This window comes from Macrotis lagotis, chromosome 3 (genome assembly GCF_037893015.1).
Source record: "Macrotis lagotis isolate mMagLag1 chromosome 3, bilby.v1.9.chrom.fasta, whole genome shotgun sequence".
In the NCBI taxonomy this organism is placed as follows: Eukaryota; Metazoa; Chordata; class Mammalia; order Peramelemorphia; family Peramelidae; genus Macrotis; species Macrotis lagotis.
The window spans coordinates 217261961-217281040 of NC_133660.1; the positions used below are offsets into that span (position 1 = coordinate 217261961).

The 19080-nt window shown below is 38.3% G+C and overlaps 1 protein-coding gene across 1 annotated transcript in view; it reads left to right on the forward strand.

The window, feature by feature from the left end:
* The window catches only part of HTRA3 (HtrA serine peptidase 3), a 52787-nt gene that overhangs the window by 12040 nt on the left and 21667 nt on the right, over window positions 1–19080 (forward strand). Inside the window, exons 2-3 of the mRNA XM_074229849.1 lie at window positions 11706–11805; window positions 17188–17410. Of these exons, the coding sequence (XP_074085950.1) occupies window positions 11706–11805; window positions 17188–17410 (323 nt within the window). The remainder of the gene's footprint in view (window positions 1–11705; window positions 11806–17187; window positions 17411–19080) is intronic.

The following is a 19080-nucleotide window of genomic DNA, read 5'->3' on the forward strand; positions in this document are numbered from 1 at the left end:
TGTTTTTTTCCCTACCACTATCTCCTTTTTCCTGCTTCAAAGCTGATGAATTTAAAAAATATATGATATTAACTTTGTATTCTTCTGAATCTCAAAACTATCATTCAATGAGAAAATAGCCAGATGTGTTCTTGTCTTCCATTTCCCTCCTCACAAAGAAGAATTTCAGATGAATAATGATGGAATGAAGACAAGCTGAGCCAAGATTATTTTATTAGGACTTAAGTCAGACACCAATCTACTTTGATGAGACAATGGCTATTTGTTTAACCTAAGATTTGCTTAACACAATTCCACAGTGGGAATGCTCTGTTCCCAAGTTGGTTCATGTATAGGACTTATTCAGCTGGGGCTTGAGTGCATGAGCCAAAAAGTTATTTATTTTTCTGATCAGCCTATTAGATTAGCTTGGTGCATTCATCAACAAAACTTGGTTTTCAATTAAAGTGAGATGCAGAAGTTGTCAGAGAAGTTGCCAGGCAGTAGGTTTAGGCAGAGACAAAAGGACTAAGTTTTCTTCCCACCCTTTCTTTCCTTTTAAAATGTGAAAGTACTGGAGGGAGTTCTAATCCCAGCTCTATTGTTGATTAGCTTGAAGAAGTCACTTTCTCTTCCTGCGTCTCAGTTTCCTCAGCTATAAAACAAGAAGACCCTTTGAGTATTTGACATTCTATGAGCTCACAAGTCTAAGAGATTCATTCTTGGAGTATGTCTTTAGACACTGGAGACATCACAGTTGGCTTCCATGAATAATTGACCTCTTGATATATAGTGAAAGAGAAAAATGTTACAAATTAAATACACTGATAATTTGTTATCCTCCTTGGCTATTTCCCAACCTTGAACTTTATGAATGGCATGATATTTAAAGTGGATAATCACTTGTCAAGGATATTATGAAAAAATTTATGCTTCATGCAAAGATTGGATTTATTGACTTGCAAAGTGTCCTCCAACTTCAAGATTCTCTGTTTCATTTCTTGGTGTCTGCGTTTCCTCAGAAAACATCCTTCCCCTGCCTCCCTTACAGATGTGGAAGGTCAAATGAGATGACGTAAATAAAAGTGCTTTGGAAACTATATATACACATACACAAACATGCACAATATAGGCATTTATATTATATAGTTCTTGCATACATTTACATATATTTGACCCAGTATGTGTGTGTTTGTGTATATATCTCTATACATATAGATAGATATGCACACAACAATAATAATATATACTTATATACAATAGTCATTGGAGGGGTTTTATGGTAGAAAGTCCATGGGACTGAAATGTCATAGAATGGAAGTGTAGTATAAGTCAGTGAGATGTCAATGTGGCATAAAAGAAAAAGCATGGCTATAGAATCTGAAGAGGTAGGTTTAAATTCTGTCTAATCTTTTTATCAGTCCTTATTAATATTTATCAAAACAATTTTGTTTTTTACTAAAAACACTACTTTTGCAATATTCACTAAGATAATTCAGTTATTTACCAAGCCTCTCTGTAACCTGACTTTCCCCATATTTTAAACAAGGCTGGGGGATTAGTTTAAAAGATCTCAAAGCCCCTTTAGGTCTTGAAATCCCATGGGGTGAATCAGGGAAAGATTCCCAAAAGACACTGAAAACCTAGAGTATCCAAGAGTTCAGATTTCTTGAGGCCAGGAGCTAAGATTTGACCATGGCCCTCTTCACAGAAAAAAAAAAATTAGTATCTTTTCATCAACATTTTTAATATTGGATCACTTCTACTGTCTCAAGGTTTGGAATGCAAATGAAGCAATGCCCAGTTAACATGTGCTGTGTAGAGAAGCATTTCTTTCATCTACTTAGAGTTCTGAGTTATTCTGGCATTTAAGAATATCATAGGATTTTGAGATGACCTAAAATTGTCGAGGCTGAATTTCCAACATTTTTTATTTCCCAAACCTTTCCATGCCCTCTATTCAGTATGAAAGAAAATAAATTCTAGAGTTTATTATGAATATACATACATATTAAAATGAAAATAAAGATAAAATGTCAATTTTTCCTAAAGAAAAATAGTACATCATATTTTAGAATCAGAATCATATTGTATTTATCAATATATGTTTTCATTAACAATACTATACTTTTGGAATATTTCAATAGGATAATATAACAATATATCAAAAAATGTTCATATCCCAGGTTGAGAGTGTTTGATAAATATCGTGGACCTTCTTTTTTAAGAGACAAAAAAAAGAGTATTTAGATATTGCTGTTGGTTAGCATAAACTCCAGGCAGTTGGGGCAGTTGGAAGTCACTGATCCACTAAGGGGATTAAAAATAGCACTAGTAGCAGCAGCAGCAGGGAATAAGCAGTATAAAGAGAGGTATAGGAACATGAGAGGTTATTTGGGGGATTATGCTCCCTAAGAGTGGGTTGGCTTCCCAAAAGAAGCTGAGCCAAGGCCTTCATTTTACAGGTGGAGAAACTGAAGTACAGAGAGAGGAAGAGATTTTTGCAAGGACCCATAGATAGCAAGTAATGGAATTCAAATTGCTATCTTTGGACTCCAAAGCCATAGCTCTATATCATTACAACCTCTGATTGGCATAAGCTAAGGATTAATACTGCCCATGCAATAAAGATTCAGTAATGAGGAGAAGCCTTTTTTCCCACTAAAAGCAAGTAAATCAAAATCTAGGTCAATTTTCCCCGAGTTTTGTAGGATTTTCAGCTGTGGCTGCAGTTTTCAGTTAAATCTTCCTCCCAATCACCACCCCCACCCCTCTCCAGGGACATAGCAGGCTTGCCGGACGTTGGTCAAACGTCCCAGAAACCATTACACAGAAGCTACTGAAATTATTCTTGGCCCTGAGTGATGCTATTCAGCGAGGGGCAGTGGGAGATGTAAAAGAAAGAGAGGTATTAAGGACCCTGTTTCTTGATATAATTTAAAAACCACTGGAGGATAATTCTCAGAGTTTCAAAGACCCCCTTTTAGAACATGAAATGGCACCTTTGAGACTGGAATGGTAGCTGGTGTTGTGGTCTCTGTCTCAGAGGTTGTCTCTCCAGGGATATTGCTTAATCTCTCGATGGCAGACCCAGACTCTCCCGTTGAGAAGCCACTCAGAGAGCCAGTATAGCTAGTTAGCATTTATAGAGTTCATTAAGGTTTACAAAACACGTCATAAATCTTTATCTCCTTTGATCCTCACAACAGAAGCCCAAGAGGTAGGAGTTATTATTATCTCCATTTTATGGATGAGGGAGCAGAGGCAAACAGGTTTAAGTGACTTGCCCAAGGTCACACAACTAGTAAGTGACTGAGTCTAAATTTGAACTCAATTTAAATCTGATTACAAATTAGTACTATTTATCCTTCACTCTCTAGTTTCCTCCTAGAGATCAAAACTTTCATTTTATGATTGACCCAAGGAAGGGAAAAATGACTCCTCTAAGGGCACATGGGTGGTAAGAAACAGGCCCAGGAGTCAAACCCAGATCTTCTGGGTCCAAATCTAGTGCTCTTTGTTATATACCCCACTGCCTCCTAAACCTCTACTGATTTCAGGGATGACATGGTGACTGCCAACGAAAATATTTTCCTTCTTCTGGTCAGGAAATTCTGACTCTCTTTATACCGTTTGAAGGTATAGAAGTCTCCTTTCCTTCCAAATGAATGCAAAATCTGTCTCTCCCCATCCCTCCCACCCAAAAAATATTCATACAGGAATGTTATGAGCTAAGGGAAAAGCCACAAATTCCTAACCCCGGTGGCCTCCTGACTCTCTCCAGCCATACTAAATTGTTGTTAAGTTGCTCTTTCACAGAAGTATACAGGAGGGACCCCCATTGGGTTTTTCTTTATTGTTCCAGAGGATCAAAGTTTCTTGAGATTTATAAATCACTTTTTGTGGGCAGAGAAAAGAAATTGTTGGAGAATTCCATCTAAGTTGAAGGTTGACACAGAATACTGGCTTGAGGACAGGAACAGTTCAGAGTGGGAGTTATTTTCAGTTTTGTTTTAAATGTTGGATTTTTTTTTTCAGATTGATGTAGTATATGGTGGATGCCTGGTTAGGGGAATGTAAATTTCTTTCCTTCCATCTCATTCTTTCATCTTAAGGATTCATCTGTGTGGATGGAGAGCATATTAAAAGCCTCGAATCTTCCTCCACAGTCCTTGATTATTTCCCAGGATTCCAAAATGTCAGAACAGAGAGGGACCCATTAGCATATAAATTCCTTAAGAGGAAAGATAATTTTCTTTTTCTCAATTATACTCCCAGCACTGACATGGTGCCTTGCAAACAGTAGGTATTTAACAACAGTTTATTCCTTTCCTGACACTAAAGTCCTCTAGTTCAGGCTGAATTAAGCAAGAATTCCTTCTGCAGCATTCCCAATAGGCGATCATTTCATTATCCCTTAAAAGGATAGTGGGATAGGATTGCAACTAAAAGTAAATTGTACAACAGACTTCTAGATTCTGCACTACACTAAGAAAATCAGTCTCTAGAATGAAGGAGGGAATAGTCTAGAGCCTTGTTTCTGCCCTCTGTCCTGTCCACGTCATATTGGGATCATCATATTAATTCCAGACATCATGTTTTTGGAAGGATGTTGAAAACCATTGGAAGGCCAATGGCAAGGGCCCTTGAAGTCATGCCCCAGAAGGAGCAGCTGGAGAAACTGAAGTGGGTAGTGTGCAACTGGCATTATAAATACTCTCAAATCTTTCTGGTTGAAGAGAGCATCACTTAACCTCGGGATGGGCTAGACTCTCTGTCTGTAGAGTGGTCACTGGTCCAGACCACATAGGATCTTAAGATCTAGAGTTGGCCAGAACTTCAGAGAACATCTAGTCTGACCCCTTCCTTTTCCGGATGAGAAAACTGAGGCCCAGAGAGGCTTTACTAGACTGGGCCAAGATCACTATATGGTATAGATGGCAAGTAAGAGTGCAGGGTCTCTATCTCCAGTTCTAGGGTTTCTCCACTGTACTCGTGCTCCCATTATGAGAATTGTCTGGTACTTGCCTTTAGTTCATATGTTTGAGCTCTAGTAAACTGAGGTCATTGCACAAATCTAGTCAACAAAGGCACAGACAGATGAATCCCTCTCTGTGAGTTGAGATATGCAAATGAAAAAAAAATTGCTCCCACATTTTTTTGTTTTAGCTACAGTCTGAGTGGCCCCTGGAGTAATGATCATTAGCTAGACTTGTAGGCATTGCTTTCAGCTGGAAGCTTACGTCGGCAAGAGGTTTTATTTCTCGTGTGTGTGTGTGTGTGTGTGTGTGTGTAAAATCTTGGACTGACATAAAAACCAAGTGGCAAACTCTAAATCTGCCAAATTGTCCCACTCTGTTTATTCTGTAGTAATCCATCAAAGAGATTTATTCTTGCTGGCTGCTAAATGTGGAGCCTAAAAAGAGCCTCCTGCTATTAAAACAGCACCACATCTCAGGCCACTTTATTTATCCCCACCCACCCAAGGCTGACCTGTGTTTCAGGGCTGACCCCGTACAAGGGGACTTTGATTCCAGCCTTATAATCAGGAGGATTCAAATATAAACTGCTCTCAGAGGTTAGTCTCCAACTGTTTATCTGGGAAACAAGATACTACATTAGTGTTAAAACAGAGGCAACATGGAGCCTCCCATTCAGCTGGCCACAATAATTCCTTAGAGGTTAGCTTTTGGAAGAGAGAAAGGAATTCTAATCTCCAGGAACATGGGGGAATGAAGGACTTAAAGGGGGACAGTGAAAAAAGTTCTAGACAGGGGATCACAAATCCTGATATAAACCACCTAAATAACCTAGGAGAGGTCACCCAACCTCCATGGGTATTCTGTTCCATCCATTCTCCTTTTCCACCTCATCATTACCCCTTGAGGACTTGACTGACTGAAGAACAGGCTTTTGCCTCTTCTCCTTAGGGTGCCAGTAACAAATAAAATAAGTTCACCACAAATGTTTTGAATCCTCCTTGAGTGTGGACCATGCATCTGAAGAATGCCTTTTTATTAAAGCCTTCTATATCCCCCTAAACTGGAGTCATCTGTAGAACTTTGGGTCATCATCCTTTCTCTGAATTTATTAAAGCCTTCTATATCTCCTAAATTGGAGTCATCTGTAGAACTCTGGGTTATTATCCCTTCTCTGAACTTTTTGATGTCCACCAATTTTTCCAGGAATAGTGGAGGGTATGGAGTAGTCCTGGAGTCTGGAAGACAGTTTTCTTTTCTGCCTGTGAGTCTTATGGACTATGTGATCATAGCAAAACTCTCTCTCTCTCTCTTTTTTTTAGGTTTTTGCAAGGCAAATGGGGTTAAGTGGCTTGCCCAAGGCCACACAGGGCAAGACACTCTTTTGCCTCTATGAGATTCTTTGATTCATGGTTCTCTTTAGAGTTGTTGTGAGCCCTAAATGAGAAAGTTGGAGGTCCAAAGATGATCAGATACCAACATAATTCCTACTACAAAATGATGCTGACTAGCAATTAGCATCAGTATTCCCATGACTTGCCAGGTTCCAGGGGTGTATGATTGAAAAGCTGAATAGAATACACTGTCACAAGACAGATTAGGATAGTTTTCTCCAGCTGATGAAGATTTGTGACCTAGTATGAGTGGAACCCATAGTTCCATATGTTGATTGTACCTACTAATAAAGGCTTGTCCCCTATCATGAGGGACTTTTGTACTTGAATGAGGATACAAAGGGGTGCAGCTGCCGAAGTTGCTAAGTCAAAACTCCTAAATCTGATGATACTGCAGTATCAAGTTGCCTTGGTGATATGGGAAAGTCCTACATCTAAAAGACTAAGAATCTCCCCTTGTAACCAGACCAACACCAGTTGTTTTGTTCCTACTTTGTCAGGTCACTGGGTTCAGATGGTTCTGCAAGAGAGAGAGTGAGAAGTGTCTTTGCACAAAACCCCCTCACTTTAATGCAAATTACATGTATGTCATGACAATATTTTTGAGAATGAAGGATAATAACAACAATATATCTAAAGAACTTTCAAAAATTCAAAGGCCCATAAGAATGTTAACAATTAGGGGCGGCTAGGTGGCGTAGTGGATAAAGCACCGGCCCTGGAGTCAGGAGTACCTGGGTTCAAATCTGGTCTCAGACACTTAATAATTACCTAGCTGTGTGGCCTTGGGCAAGCCGCTTAACCCCATTTGCCTTGCAAAAACCTAAAAAAAAAAGAATGTTAATAATTAATTGCTGTCCTGTTTAGGAGGATGGTTCTTTGGTAGAATCCTGGGGCTTTAGAGAGATGACTCCTTTCTCCAGAATATCAATTTGCTGTTCTCTGCCCTCATCAGATCTTATGTGAAATAGTGTCTTCCTTTCTGGGTACCACACTTAAGGGGGGACATTAACAGCCAGGATAGGGAGCAGATTAGAAAATAGTTGAGGGAGCTATGGTTGCTTTAACTAGAAACAAGATGACTTTAGGAGAATTTGATCATCATCTGAAGGTAAAAGAAGTTTACATTTGTTCTGGTTGACTCCAGATGGCAGAATCAGGAGTAGAAGTGTGGCCTACAACAAGCCAACTTTGGCTTAAGATAAAGTATTTCTCAACTATGGATTTCTTGTGAGATAGTGAGTTTGCCATCACTGGAGGTATCCAAATGGAGGCTGGCTAACCGCTTGTTGTGGGAGATCTGATTCTTTTATGTTTCATAGATTCAAATGATTTAGAGCTGAAATGGGTAGACTGGACAATTTAATTGCTAAATTCGCGATTATCTCACCCAATTGTTCTGTTTTACAGTTGAAGAAACTGAAGCCTAGAGTGGTTAAGTAGCATGCTCAGGCTCATGAAGATAGCAGATGGTACAGCAAGGAGCAGAACCCAGGTCTAAGGAGTTAAATTAAATGAATTTAAAGGTCTTGTCCAGCTCTGAGGTTGCCTGCCATCACAGCTGGACAGCAAGCTAATTTTAAGCACTGAGCGTCATCTTTCATGCTGGTGGATTGAATTCCAATAACATTTTTCTTTTTTCCTTTTTTTTTTACCCTTTGGTGGGAGGGAGTAGATGGAGTATTTTTTTTAAATTCAAAGCCTTTCAAGGCAAACATTGAGCCATGTTTGTTCCAAATTAAGTCAATACCTTCATAACTAAGTGGGAGTCCTTGGTACATGCCAGTAATTTTAAGAGAAAAAAGAAAAGCCAGTTATTTCTTAAATGCCTTTGGCTTGTTTGCTAACTCTGAATGAAATTCAATCCATCAAAAAAGTTTCATCAAAAGTTCATGAACTGCCTAGCAAACCTGGATCACAGCAAAAATTAAATGCTTCTCATTAATTATAATAACTTATAAAGTTTATAAAGTGCTTCTTCAGGATCACTGTTGATGGCAGGTAGTACAGATGTTAATCCCATTTTACAGATGAGGAAACCGAGGTTGAGACACACGACTAGTAAGTGGCAGAGTCAGAATTAAAACTCGGGTCTCTTGTCCCCAAGTTCAACATTTTTTCCACTGTGTCTGGCTAAGTGCAAGATAAACATTCCTCAGTCGAAATCATGCTTTCACAACAGAAGCTTTGCTAGCTTCCAGGTCTAATTGGAAATCGATAGCACTCAATTAGCCTGTTTGTTCTTTTCTCTAGTCAATAATGCATTTGCTTGTAATATTGCTCATGGAAATTAGATTTATTTTTTTTCCTTTTCTTTACAAGACTTAAATAGGCGTATCCCTATACATTCCTTGAAAATAGAAACCTGCATCTTACCTAGACTTTTTCTTTCCCCTAAGGTCTAACACTGTATTCTGCATATAATAGTTTTGAGTTTGACAGTATCTCAGAGACCATCTATGTAAGATTTTTTTAAATCTTTATTTGTTTCATAAACCCCTTTGACTGTCTTGTGAAGCCTATGTATACTCATCCTAATAACACCCTTACATAATTAAAGAATTGCTAAGTTTCAGTTAGAGATCAGTGAAAATAAAGATATAATTTCCTTCCCGTCCAAGTTTATGAAACTCATGAACTCTATCCATGGAGTTCTGGGTGATCATCTCATCAGTTCCCAAGGATTAAATTACCATCTTTATGCTGTTGATTCTTAGTCTACCTTTTCTGCTTCAATTTTTCTGCTGACCTTCAGACTTGCAATGCCAACTAACTGGAAGTGGGTGTAAACACCTAAATTCAATAGGTTCAAAACAACTTATTTTTTCTTTCCCCACAACTTCCCCCTACTCCTTCCTTCCCTATTACTGTAGAAGATAACGCCATTCACCCAGTCTCTGGGACTCAAAATGAGGAATTGTCCTCAACTCCTGACTATCTCTCGCCACATATTTCCAATCTTTTGCCAAGACCTGCTTTTTCACCTTTGCAATATGTCTAGAATACTCCTCCTCTCCTCTGACACTGCCACCCCTCTGGTGTGGGTCATCATCACTTCACATCTGGATTACTGTAATAGCCAGCTGGTGAGCTTGCCTGCCTCAAGTCTCTCCTCACTCCAGCCCATTCTCCCTTACATCATTTTCCTAAAGTATAGTAAGTCTCATCATGTCACCACACTCATAATAAATTCCCTACTGACTCGGGTAGTAGTTCAAAGTCCATCATAATCAAGTCCTTTCCTAACTTCCTAATTTTCTCACACCCTATTTCCCAACACTTACAATTCAATCCAATCTGGCCAAAGATATTCTATTTCTGCTTTTTAGGCATTCTATGTCACTGTCCCTTTTACCTGGAATGATCTCCCTCCTCCACTCTGTCTACCAACCTCACTTACTTTAAGTCCCAACTAAAATTTCACCTTCTACCAGCAAGTTTTTACCAATTCTTCTTAACTCTGGTGACTACCATCTGTTGAGTAGTTTCCATTTTCCCAATATATAGTTTGTTTGCATAATAGATAATATGAATATTATGAATATATGAATATTAGATTGTAAGTTCTTTGAAGGCAGGATTTTTCCCTTTTTTGTATCTCTGGCATTTAGCATTTAATAAATGCATACTAACTGACTAGTGCCCTCATTTTACAGATTAAGAAATTGAGACTTGTTGTGGTTTAATGAAGAACTTCATGGGTAGGCAGGATCTGAAGTAGGGTTTGAACCCCAGAGATAGTTCTTTTTGTGTTACCAAACTGCCTCCAGGAAAGGAGATATTTGTTGAATGTTGGAAGGATAATTTTACAGGTTTGGAAATGAAACCTTGCTGATGAGGGTGAGATTCTTCCCCTGTTGCCCCCAGCCCACCCCAATCCTAGATGTTTAGGATTATACTATTTTTTGTTTTAATCTTGAAGGAATTTTGATTTTAAAGTGAGGACAATGGGTCTGAAGACCAGAATTGTCATCATAATTCCCATGTCTAAAATCTGTACCATATTATTTCCTCACAACTCCTTTGTGTGGCAGACAATAATAGCATTTATCTAGAGCTTTAAGATTTGCAAAGCACTCTACAAAGATTAACTCATGTTATCCTTATAGCATCCTTAGATTATTATCCTATTATTAGCCCCATTTTACAATTGAGGAAACTGAGGGAAACAGAAGTTAAGTGACTTTCATGGAATCACACCTAGCAAGCTTCTGAGGCTGGAATTGAACCCAGATCTTCCTATTGTCAGGTCCAGTGCTTTATCCATTGAGCCACTTCTGCTGACTCAACTCATATTATGGATGAAGATACTAAGTCTCAGAACAGAAAAGCAATGTGTGCAAGGATTAGAACCCAGGATATTCTGACTCTATTTGCTAACCCATATTGACATAATTTTTTTTACTTAAAAATTTTATTTATTTTGAGTTTTACAATTTTCCCCCTAATCTTATATACCTTCCCCCATCCCCCACAGAAGGCAATTGGCCAGTCTACATTGTTTCCATGGTGTACATTGATCCAAATTGAATGTGATGAGAGAGAAAAATCATATCCTTAAGGATTGACTCATAATATTGCTTTCTAGAATGCTTGTAGCCAATTAATGCAAATAAACCTCTCTTTAAGGCAGCTCAGTAGCACCACTGTATAAAATGTTGACTTGGAGTATAAAAAACTTGAATTCAAATCCTGTCTTTATTAGCTGATTGACCTTAGACAAGTCACAACTTCCAATTACCTCAGTGTCCTTCCTCTGTCAAAATGGAGATGATGATGATGATGATGATGATGATGATGATGATGATGTTACTTCCTCAAAGGGATGAGGATCAAATGGAAAGTACACAGAATTTAAGGTTGGAAAGAGGCATCAAGTCTAATCCCCTTAATTTATAATAATTTATAAATGGGTCTCAAAGAAGGTAAAAAATGGATCTCAAAGAAGGTAACTTAACCATGCCCACACAGATAGTAAGTGAGCTAGAACTGGAACCCAAGTCCAGAAAATCTATTTTAAATTAAAAAAAAAAGAAACCTCATAAATTTTAAACTTACCAGTCGAGTTCACAAAGGATAAGAATATTCCTGACTTTTTTTTTCAAGCAAAAAGGTCACCTGAAAAGTGAATAATAATTCCCTTCTCTGACTTATCAGTCTAGCAAACCTAAATTTTCCTATCAGTTTTGCTTAAAGAAAAGTTATAAATGAAAGGTCTTTGTCATTAGAGTCATAAAACTGGTTAAAGCAAAACCACTGAGAACTCAGCTCTCCTACATCAATTTTTTTTTCCAGGTAGATTGTGAAAGCTCTATCTTCTTGTTAACATACCCAATTCTTTCTGCTAGTATAGGTCACCAACAGTTCACCAGCCCGAGGTACAAGTTTAACTTCATTGCGGATGTGGTCGAAAAGATTGCCCCAGCAGTGGTTCACATTGAACTTTTCCTGAGGTAGGTAATTCTCTTTCTGTTTGTCCCTCCATCTGCCCCTACCAATTACCTCATCCCCCCAGTCAGTTTTCTGGGTTTCCTTTTGTCAACCATTGCTTTGATGGAAATAAAACTTAAACTCTCCATCCCATTCCCAACAGTTTTTTCTTCATGCCCCTCCCCTCTTCTTCTCTCCCTCCCTTTCATTTCCATTACAAATCTTGCCCCTTCTGATCTCCAGACTTTTACTCAAGCTGTTCTCTCATACTCTGATACTTTCTTTGGTTCTCTCTCTGCCAACCACCCTCCAGACCCTCCCAGTTCAAGTCATCTCTAATTTTAACGAATTCATTTCAACAAACAGTTATTAAGCATGCCAGACTAAACAAGCCTTGATAGCAACAAAGAAATTTTTAAAGTTAAACCTGCCCTGGAGGAGTTTTCAGTTTATTCACATGTTGAACTTTTAGTTCACTAGGTGACCAGGACAGGTACACACCTTAGTACTTTAAAATGTAGAATGGGGCCAGCTAGGTGTGCACAGGCCCTGGAGTCAGGAGGACCTCAGTTCAAATGTGACCTCAGACATTTAATTATCTAGCTGTATGACCCTGGGCAAGTCACTTAATCCCTTTGCCTTAAATAAATAAAAATTTAAAAGAAAAGGTAGAATGTAAGAAGAATGCAGAAGAGAAAGTCAAATAAAGTGATCTAGAGGAAAATTGAAAGAAGGATAAAGCCCATTTAGTTCAGGTGGAGAAAGAAGGATGGGGCAGAGAATTTATAGTGAACGTGGCTTAGACTTTGAAGGAATATGAGGATTTCATGGGTAGAGATAAGAATTATAGATTCAGTACTGGAAGAGAACTCGGAGGCCATCTAGCTCAAGTCACTTATTTTACAGATGAGAAAATTGAGGACAGAAAGTTAGTGTGATTTGTTCAAAGTTGAACATGTCAGAGGCAGGATGTAAACCCAAGTTTTCTGATTATAGAACCTGTGTTCTGCCTCTGAGGAATAAGAACATTCATGTGTGAATGTGAAGGGGCAACGGAAGACAGAACTAGACAGCTAGTAATTCAATTTGGTTGAAATAGAACCCATTAAAAGGAGTAATGTGAATAATGTTAGGAAGGTAGGTTGGAGCCAGATTATAAGGGGCCTTATACTTGGGTCTGAGCAGTTAGTTATATTTTATCCTATAGATAACAAGGAGTCATTGAAAGTTTTTGAGCAGGAGAATGACATAGGAGATCTGTGACTCTGGAGAAATCATTTAATCCTGTTTGCCTCAGTTTTCTTTTCTGAAAAATAAGCTGGAGAGGGAAATGGAAACCACTTCAAAATCTTTGCCAAGGAAACCCCAAATAGGATCTTGAAGAATCAAAATGAATGAAAAACAACTCAACCAAAAAAAATCCTCCTGCTGCAGAGCATATAAATTCCTTGAAGCCAAGAATTAGCCTTTTATCTGTGCCCCCCCCCCCATAACCTGGCATAGGATCTCTCATATAGCATAATCAATCAGAAAATCTTTATGAAATGCCTTCTATATGTTGGGAAAAAGGGGAGAGTGAGTCAATTAATACCTAAGGAAACATAGAGAAAGTGGCATTTTAGTTGAGCTTTGAAGGAAATTAGATCTAAGAGGAAGCAATGAGAAGGGAATACAGTTTGAGAGGCAGTCTGTGAAAAGGCAGAGATTGAGATGGAAGACACATGTGAGGAACTCCAAGACAACCAATTTAATTGAAGAGTAGAGTATGTGAAAAGGATTAAAGTGCAACAACTCTGGAAAAGTCACTGAAAGTCAAGTGGTGAAGAACGCTGATGAACATAGACTGATGGAAGTAACAGCTGCATTTCTATGTTCACTAAACAAGCAAAACATTTTTCAAATTCATCAAAGTTGTGAAGTTCCTCCAGTGTACTAGCCAATGTCCAAGGCCCTAGAATCAGTTCTAGGGAAGGCATAATAAAGGAGACCTTAAAGACCTAGGGGTCTATTACATCCCATTGTTTAGAAGAGTCATTTCAAGACCTGAGGGTTGAAGTTGAAAAATGGCCACTCTATGAGCACTATGGGGCCTGTTGTTGGCAGTAAAGAGTTCATTTATGTCAAGAAGATAAACAACTTATTATTTAATCATCACAGGGCCAAGCCTTATTTAGTTTAATTACTAACTAAAGAACCCTGATTACAAAGACCCTTTTATTAAATGGTCACATCAAACTGAAATTCAATTACTTGGTTCTCTTTGTTCTAGAAGAGATTTCAACCTAAGGAGGGTGATAGGATGTGCACCCAAAGAACCAAGTATAACTAAGTACAAGTAGTATAACCTCTTTACAGTCAAGTAGACAGACAATCCCTGTCCTCAAGGAGCTTACTTGCATTCTAATGAGGGAAGGCAACAAATAAAAAGGATTTGGAAAGCTGGAAAGGAGAGAGTGCTCATTCAAGGACAGGTATAAAAAAAATGAAAGTTGCCAAAAAATTTGCCAATCTTGAGTTTTCTCAGTGAGAATTATCTACACTAAAGAAATTGACAACAACAAAAATGCACTCACAGATATACAAAATAATTTTCTGACAGCAACCTTGTGAAGTAGGGGGCACAACATTTTAGAGATGTAGATAGTTGAAAAAATGCTACAGTCAGTAAAGTGGCAAAACTGAGACTAGAACCCAGGACTCTCTTGGTTCCATATCAGGAATTTTTACTACCCTACATATTCTTCTAATGATGCTGATGATGGTGATGGTGATGATGATGGCAATAAAAGTAATAATAATAATATCAAATTCTTCATGACAACATCTGAGATTTTCTTGGCAAAGATATTAGAGTAGTTTGCCATTTCCTTCTGTAGCTCCTTTTTACAGATGAGAAAACTGAGGCAGGTGTCTCAGCCACACAGCTAGTAAGTGTCCAAGAACACATTTGCACTCATGTCTTCCTGACTCAAGACATAGTGTTCTATCCACTGTTATCACCTAGCTGTTCAATAATAATACCTGGTGTTAATACAATTCATTTAATTTTTACATTTTTTGAAATGCTTTAATAGGTATTATCTTATTTTGACCCTAAAACTATCCTGGGGAAAACATTTATTATTATTCCATTTTACAGATGAAGAAACTGAGCACCCTAAAGTATTTGCCCAAGGTTACTCAGATAGGCACCCCGACTGGATATCAAGTCTCCTTTATTCTCAGACACCGCCCTTTAAACTGGGTGACACTGATAAAAATGACCTGATACTATTCTTTTTGACTGGCCCATGCTGATAAAAATGATTTGCTAAACAATATACTGGTGGGTAAACATTCATTGAACTTCCATAGATGCCTGGAATATACGCTAACAGACAAATCGAGTCCCCACCCCTGTCTGAAAGGTGAGACAAAACAAATATAATCAGCAGAAATTTGCAGGTGCTCGAGAAAGACAGATAAGCCACTGAACTGACAGGTTACAGACAGGGAAGCAGATTGGCTTAGTCAGCTAATAAAATGAAATTCTGTAAGAGGGTGTTTGGTTGTTGACTCATAGACTATAAAAGCCAGAAGGAAAAAAAGAAAAAATAATATCAGAACATAAGAAGCTAAATCCTGGCAGGGATCAGAAGAGCACAGACCTCAGAGACACCTACTTTAATACCTTCATTTTACAAATGAGGAAACTGAGGCCCAGGGAGTTTAAGTAACTTGCCTAAGGTCTCATAGGTAATTGAGTGCCTTTGGCAATGCCCTTCTTTAATAGAGGGGGGAAACTGAGAGACAAAGAGACTTGTCTGGGTTCACGTAGTAGAATATTTATGATTTAGCAGCAACACCCAGATCTCCTCTGTTACATGCCATTGCTTGGAAGGAAAATTTCCAGACCTGACCATTTAACTTGATATACAGCTGCTCCATTTGGTCTAAGTGGTATGTTCTTGGCACTAAAGAGTTAATTTGCCACAAGAAAGTAAGCAACTTATTTCTTAATCATCTCAGGACTGAGCACCATTTAGTTTAATTATCCTTTTATTAAACTGCCACATCAAACTTTGAAATCCAATAACTTAGTCTTGTGAGTAGGTGGTTTAGAATTATAGGATCCCAGAGTGGCAAAGAACCCCAGGTCTCTAGACCTGATAGAGGAATCTTCTCTATAGAAAAGTATCCAAAAATATAGTCATACTTTTGGAACACCTTGTGAACTTCCAGTCTCCTAATGTAGCCCATTTGGTTGCTACATATCTCTGATGGTCAAGGAATGGTTTCATTTAACTGAGTCAAAATTCATCTCCCTGTGACTTCTACCTCTCAGTAACTAGTGGCTAGAGTACTGAGCTTTGGAATTGGGAAGACTCATCTTTATGAGTTCAAATCCAACCTTGGACATTTTGTGTCTTTGTGTCATATAACCCTGATTTCAAATCTGGCCTCATATATTTACTAGCTGTGTGACCCTGGACATATCACTTAAACCTGTTTGTCTCAATTTCCTAATCTATAAAATGAGGTGGAGAAATGGAAAACCATTCCAGTATCTTAACAAGAAAACCCCAAATGGGATCAGAGAGTTGGACCAATTGAAACAACTAAACAATTTCTACTCATGCTTCCCTGGGGATCAATCAGCATTCCTGGACCACTAGATAGTCCTTTGAATACTCAAAGGCACCTGCAATGCTCCCCAATTCTCTCTGTCTTCTCAGAAGTCTAAAGAAATCTAATTCCTTTAACCATTTACCATATTGAAATAGTCTTCCTGAGTTATTTCTCATGCTGACCTCAGGCTAGCACCTTTGCTTTAAGATGATCACAGATTTGTTCTGCATATATCTTGTTTATCCATAATTGTTTTCTTATTGTTTCCCCCATTAGAATGTAATCTCCTCAAGAGCAATGGTTGGCTGTCCTTTTTTTTTTTTGTATTCTAAGCACTTAGCACATGGTTGGAGTTTAATAAATCTTCTCCATGGCCTGCTTTTGTGATTATAAAGGAAAAAGCATGATATTGGAATCAAAAGAGCTGAGTTCAAGATTTGGTACTCAATATCTGTGTGATTCTAGGCAAGTTACTTACTTTCTCCAAGCCTCAGTTTTCCCAACTGTAGAATGATGACATTAAACAAGATAACATCTAGGCTTCTTCTAGGTCTAACATCATTATGTTCTAAGGTATCTTCTAGATCTGGCATTCCATTGTTCTGTGTTCTAAGGTTTCATCCAACTCCAACTTTTCCATTTCTATGTTCTAAGGTTCCTATTCAGCTCTATTCATCTCTATTCAACTCTAACCATCTATGAGCCTATAGGTTGGGTATTGATGACCTTTGGTCATAGCCTCCCAGCCACTGCTGCACCACTTACAAAGGTCCCTTTCTGTACTTGCTTTGCCACAGGCATCCTCTCTTCGGTCGAAATGTGCCCTTGTCCAGTGGATCTGGATTTATCATTTCAGAATCTGGCTTAATTGTGACCAATGCCCATGTAGTTTCGAGCACTAATGCCATTTCTGGACGACAGCAGCTGAAGGTTCAACTGCAGAGTGGAGATACCTATGAGGCAACGATCAAGGACATTGACAAGAAGTCTGATATTGCTACCATCAAGATCAATCCCAAGGTAAATGAATTGTGAACATAGTGTCCTTATCAGACAGAAAATGGTTTATGTTCTTCAATTTTTCGAGGACTTTGTGGCTTATAAGATGCTAGAGATGGAAGAGAACTTAGAAACTAAAAAATTAGATCTATAAGGGAACTTAGAAATATTCTAATCCAGTTCCCTCTTTTTGGTATTCAATTAATAAATCAATAAACATTTATTGAGCATCTACTATGAATCAGTCACTGTCCTGAGTGTTGAGAATATAAAAAAGAGGCAGAAGACAGTCTCCATGGATCTCACAATCTCACTATCCCACAAAATGTGGGATAGTCGGAAAGCAGGAGAGAAGATAGAGAGAGAGGCAAGGAAGGCAAGTGAGGAGGAAGAGAAGGACCACTAAGAATAAGCATGACTAGGGTCCTCCTACAATGGTGGCCTCAGGAAAAGAGTCACGAATCATGCAAGTAGGATCTCCAAGGGTTTCTCTAAGTTTACAGATTAGGAGAAAGAGAAGTCCAGAGAATGAGTACAGGTAAGAGTTAAGTGAAGCCTGGTTCAGGTCCTTGCTAAAGTGGTAGTCCTGGGGAGAACATCCCCAATTAAGAAAACAAGGCCTCATTTTTCTCACTTATAAAATTAAGGGGTTGGATGGATACTCTCTAAGGTTCCTTTCAGTTCTAAACTTTTTTTTTACAGCTAAGTTTCCTGTTTACCTATTAAAATTTGACCTTCAGACAACCTGTGGGAGGGGTGGATAAGTACATATTATTATTTTACAAATATCAATCTTAGGCTCAGAGACTGGCTTAGGTCATGAAATTAAAACTTTAGGAAATAGACTTCTCGTCTCCTAATTCATAGGCCAACCAAAGCACTTGCTCCCCAGTAATAAGAGTCCTAATAAAGTCTGGAATGATCATCTTAAAAAAATATTGAAAGGGCCTCTCATCTCACCAAATTCATGTAGAGAGGACCCTGAATGTTACAGTTTCCATTCAATATTTAGGATCAGAAAGTTAGGATCATAGAACTCGAAGAGATCTTAGAAGTAATCTAGCCTCACTCCTTCATTTTACAAATTAGAAAACAATGATTTGGGTTGGGAAGGAACCTTTCCAAAGACACAAGGTTTGTTTTGGACACCACTTAATCATGGAGGGTTTGATCTAATTTTGTAAATGTCCAAGCAACCTTGGGCTCCCCCTTTTAAACTTTGATAGTTATACAATAAAGAGAAATTCTGTGAAGTTTCTAATCTTTACCTCTCTACCTCCTGTGCAAATTTGGGTTTTCAAAATTGAGGTTTGCACAGAGGAGTGTACCAACATTGGCCGAGCATTTCAGAGTTGAAAGGGACCTTAGAGAATCTGGATCAATTCCCTTATTTTACAGAGAAGAAATGGAGACCCAGGGTATGAGAGAGACAAGTACAAGACATTTTTTTCATGGTTAAAATAAAAGATTGTTCTTAAATAACATCTAGCCCCTTCCAGCTCTTATTTGCCCAAGGCCATGTAGTGAATTAATAAGAGAAATGGAACTAGGGACCAGAGTTCTTTCCACTACACTAAGCTGTCTTTCATCCAGAAACAGTTTATATCTGGCTCTGGTATGCATTTCGTGACTTTTATAGATTGGTGCTATAATTAGGTTTTGCTTAGGCTTAAACTTAAATTGGTTTGAAT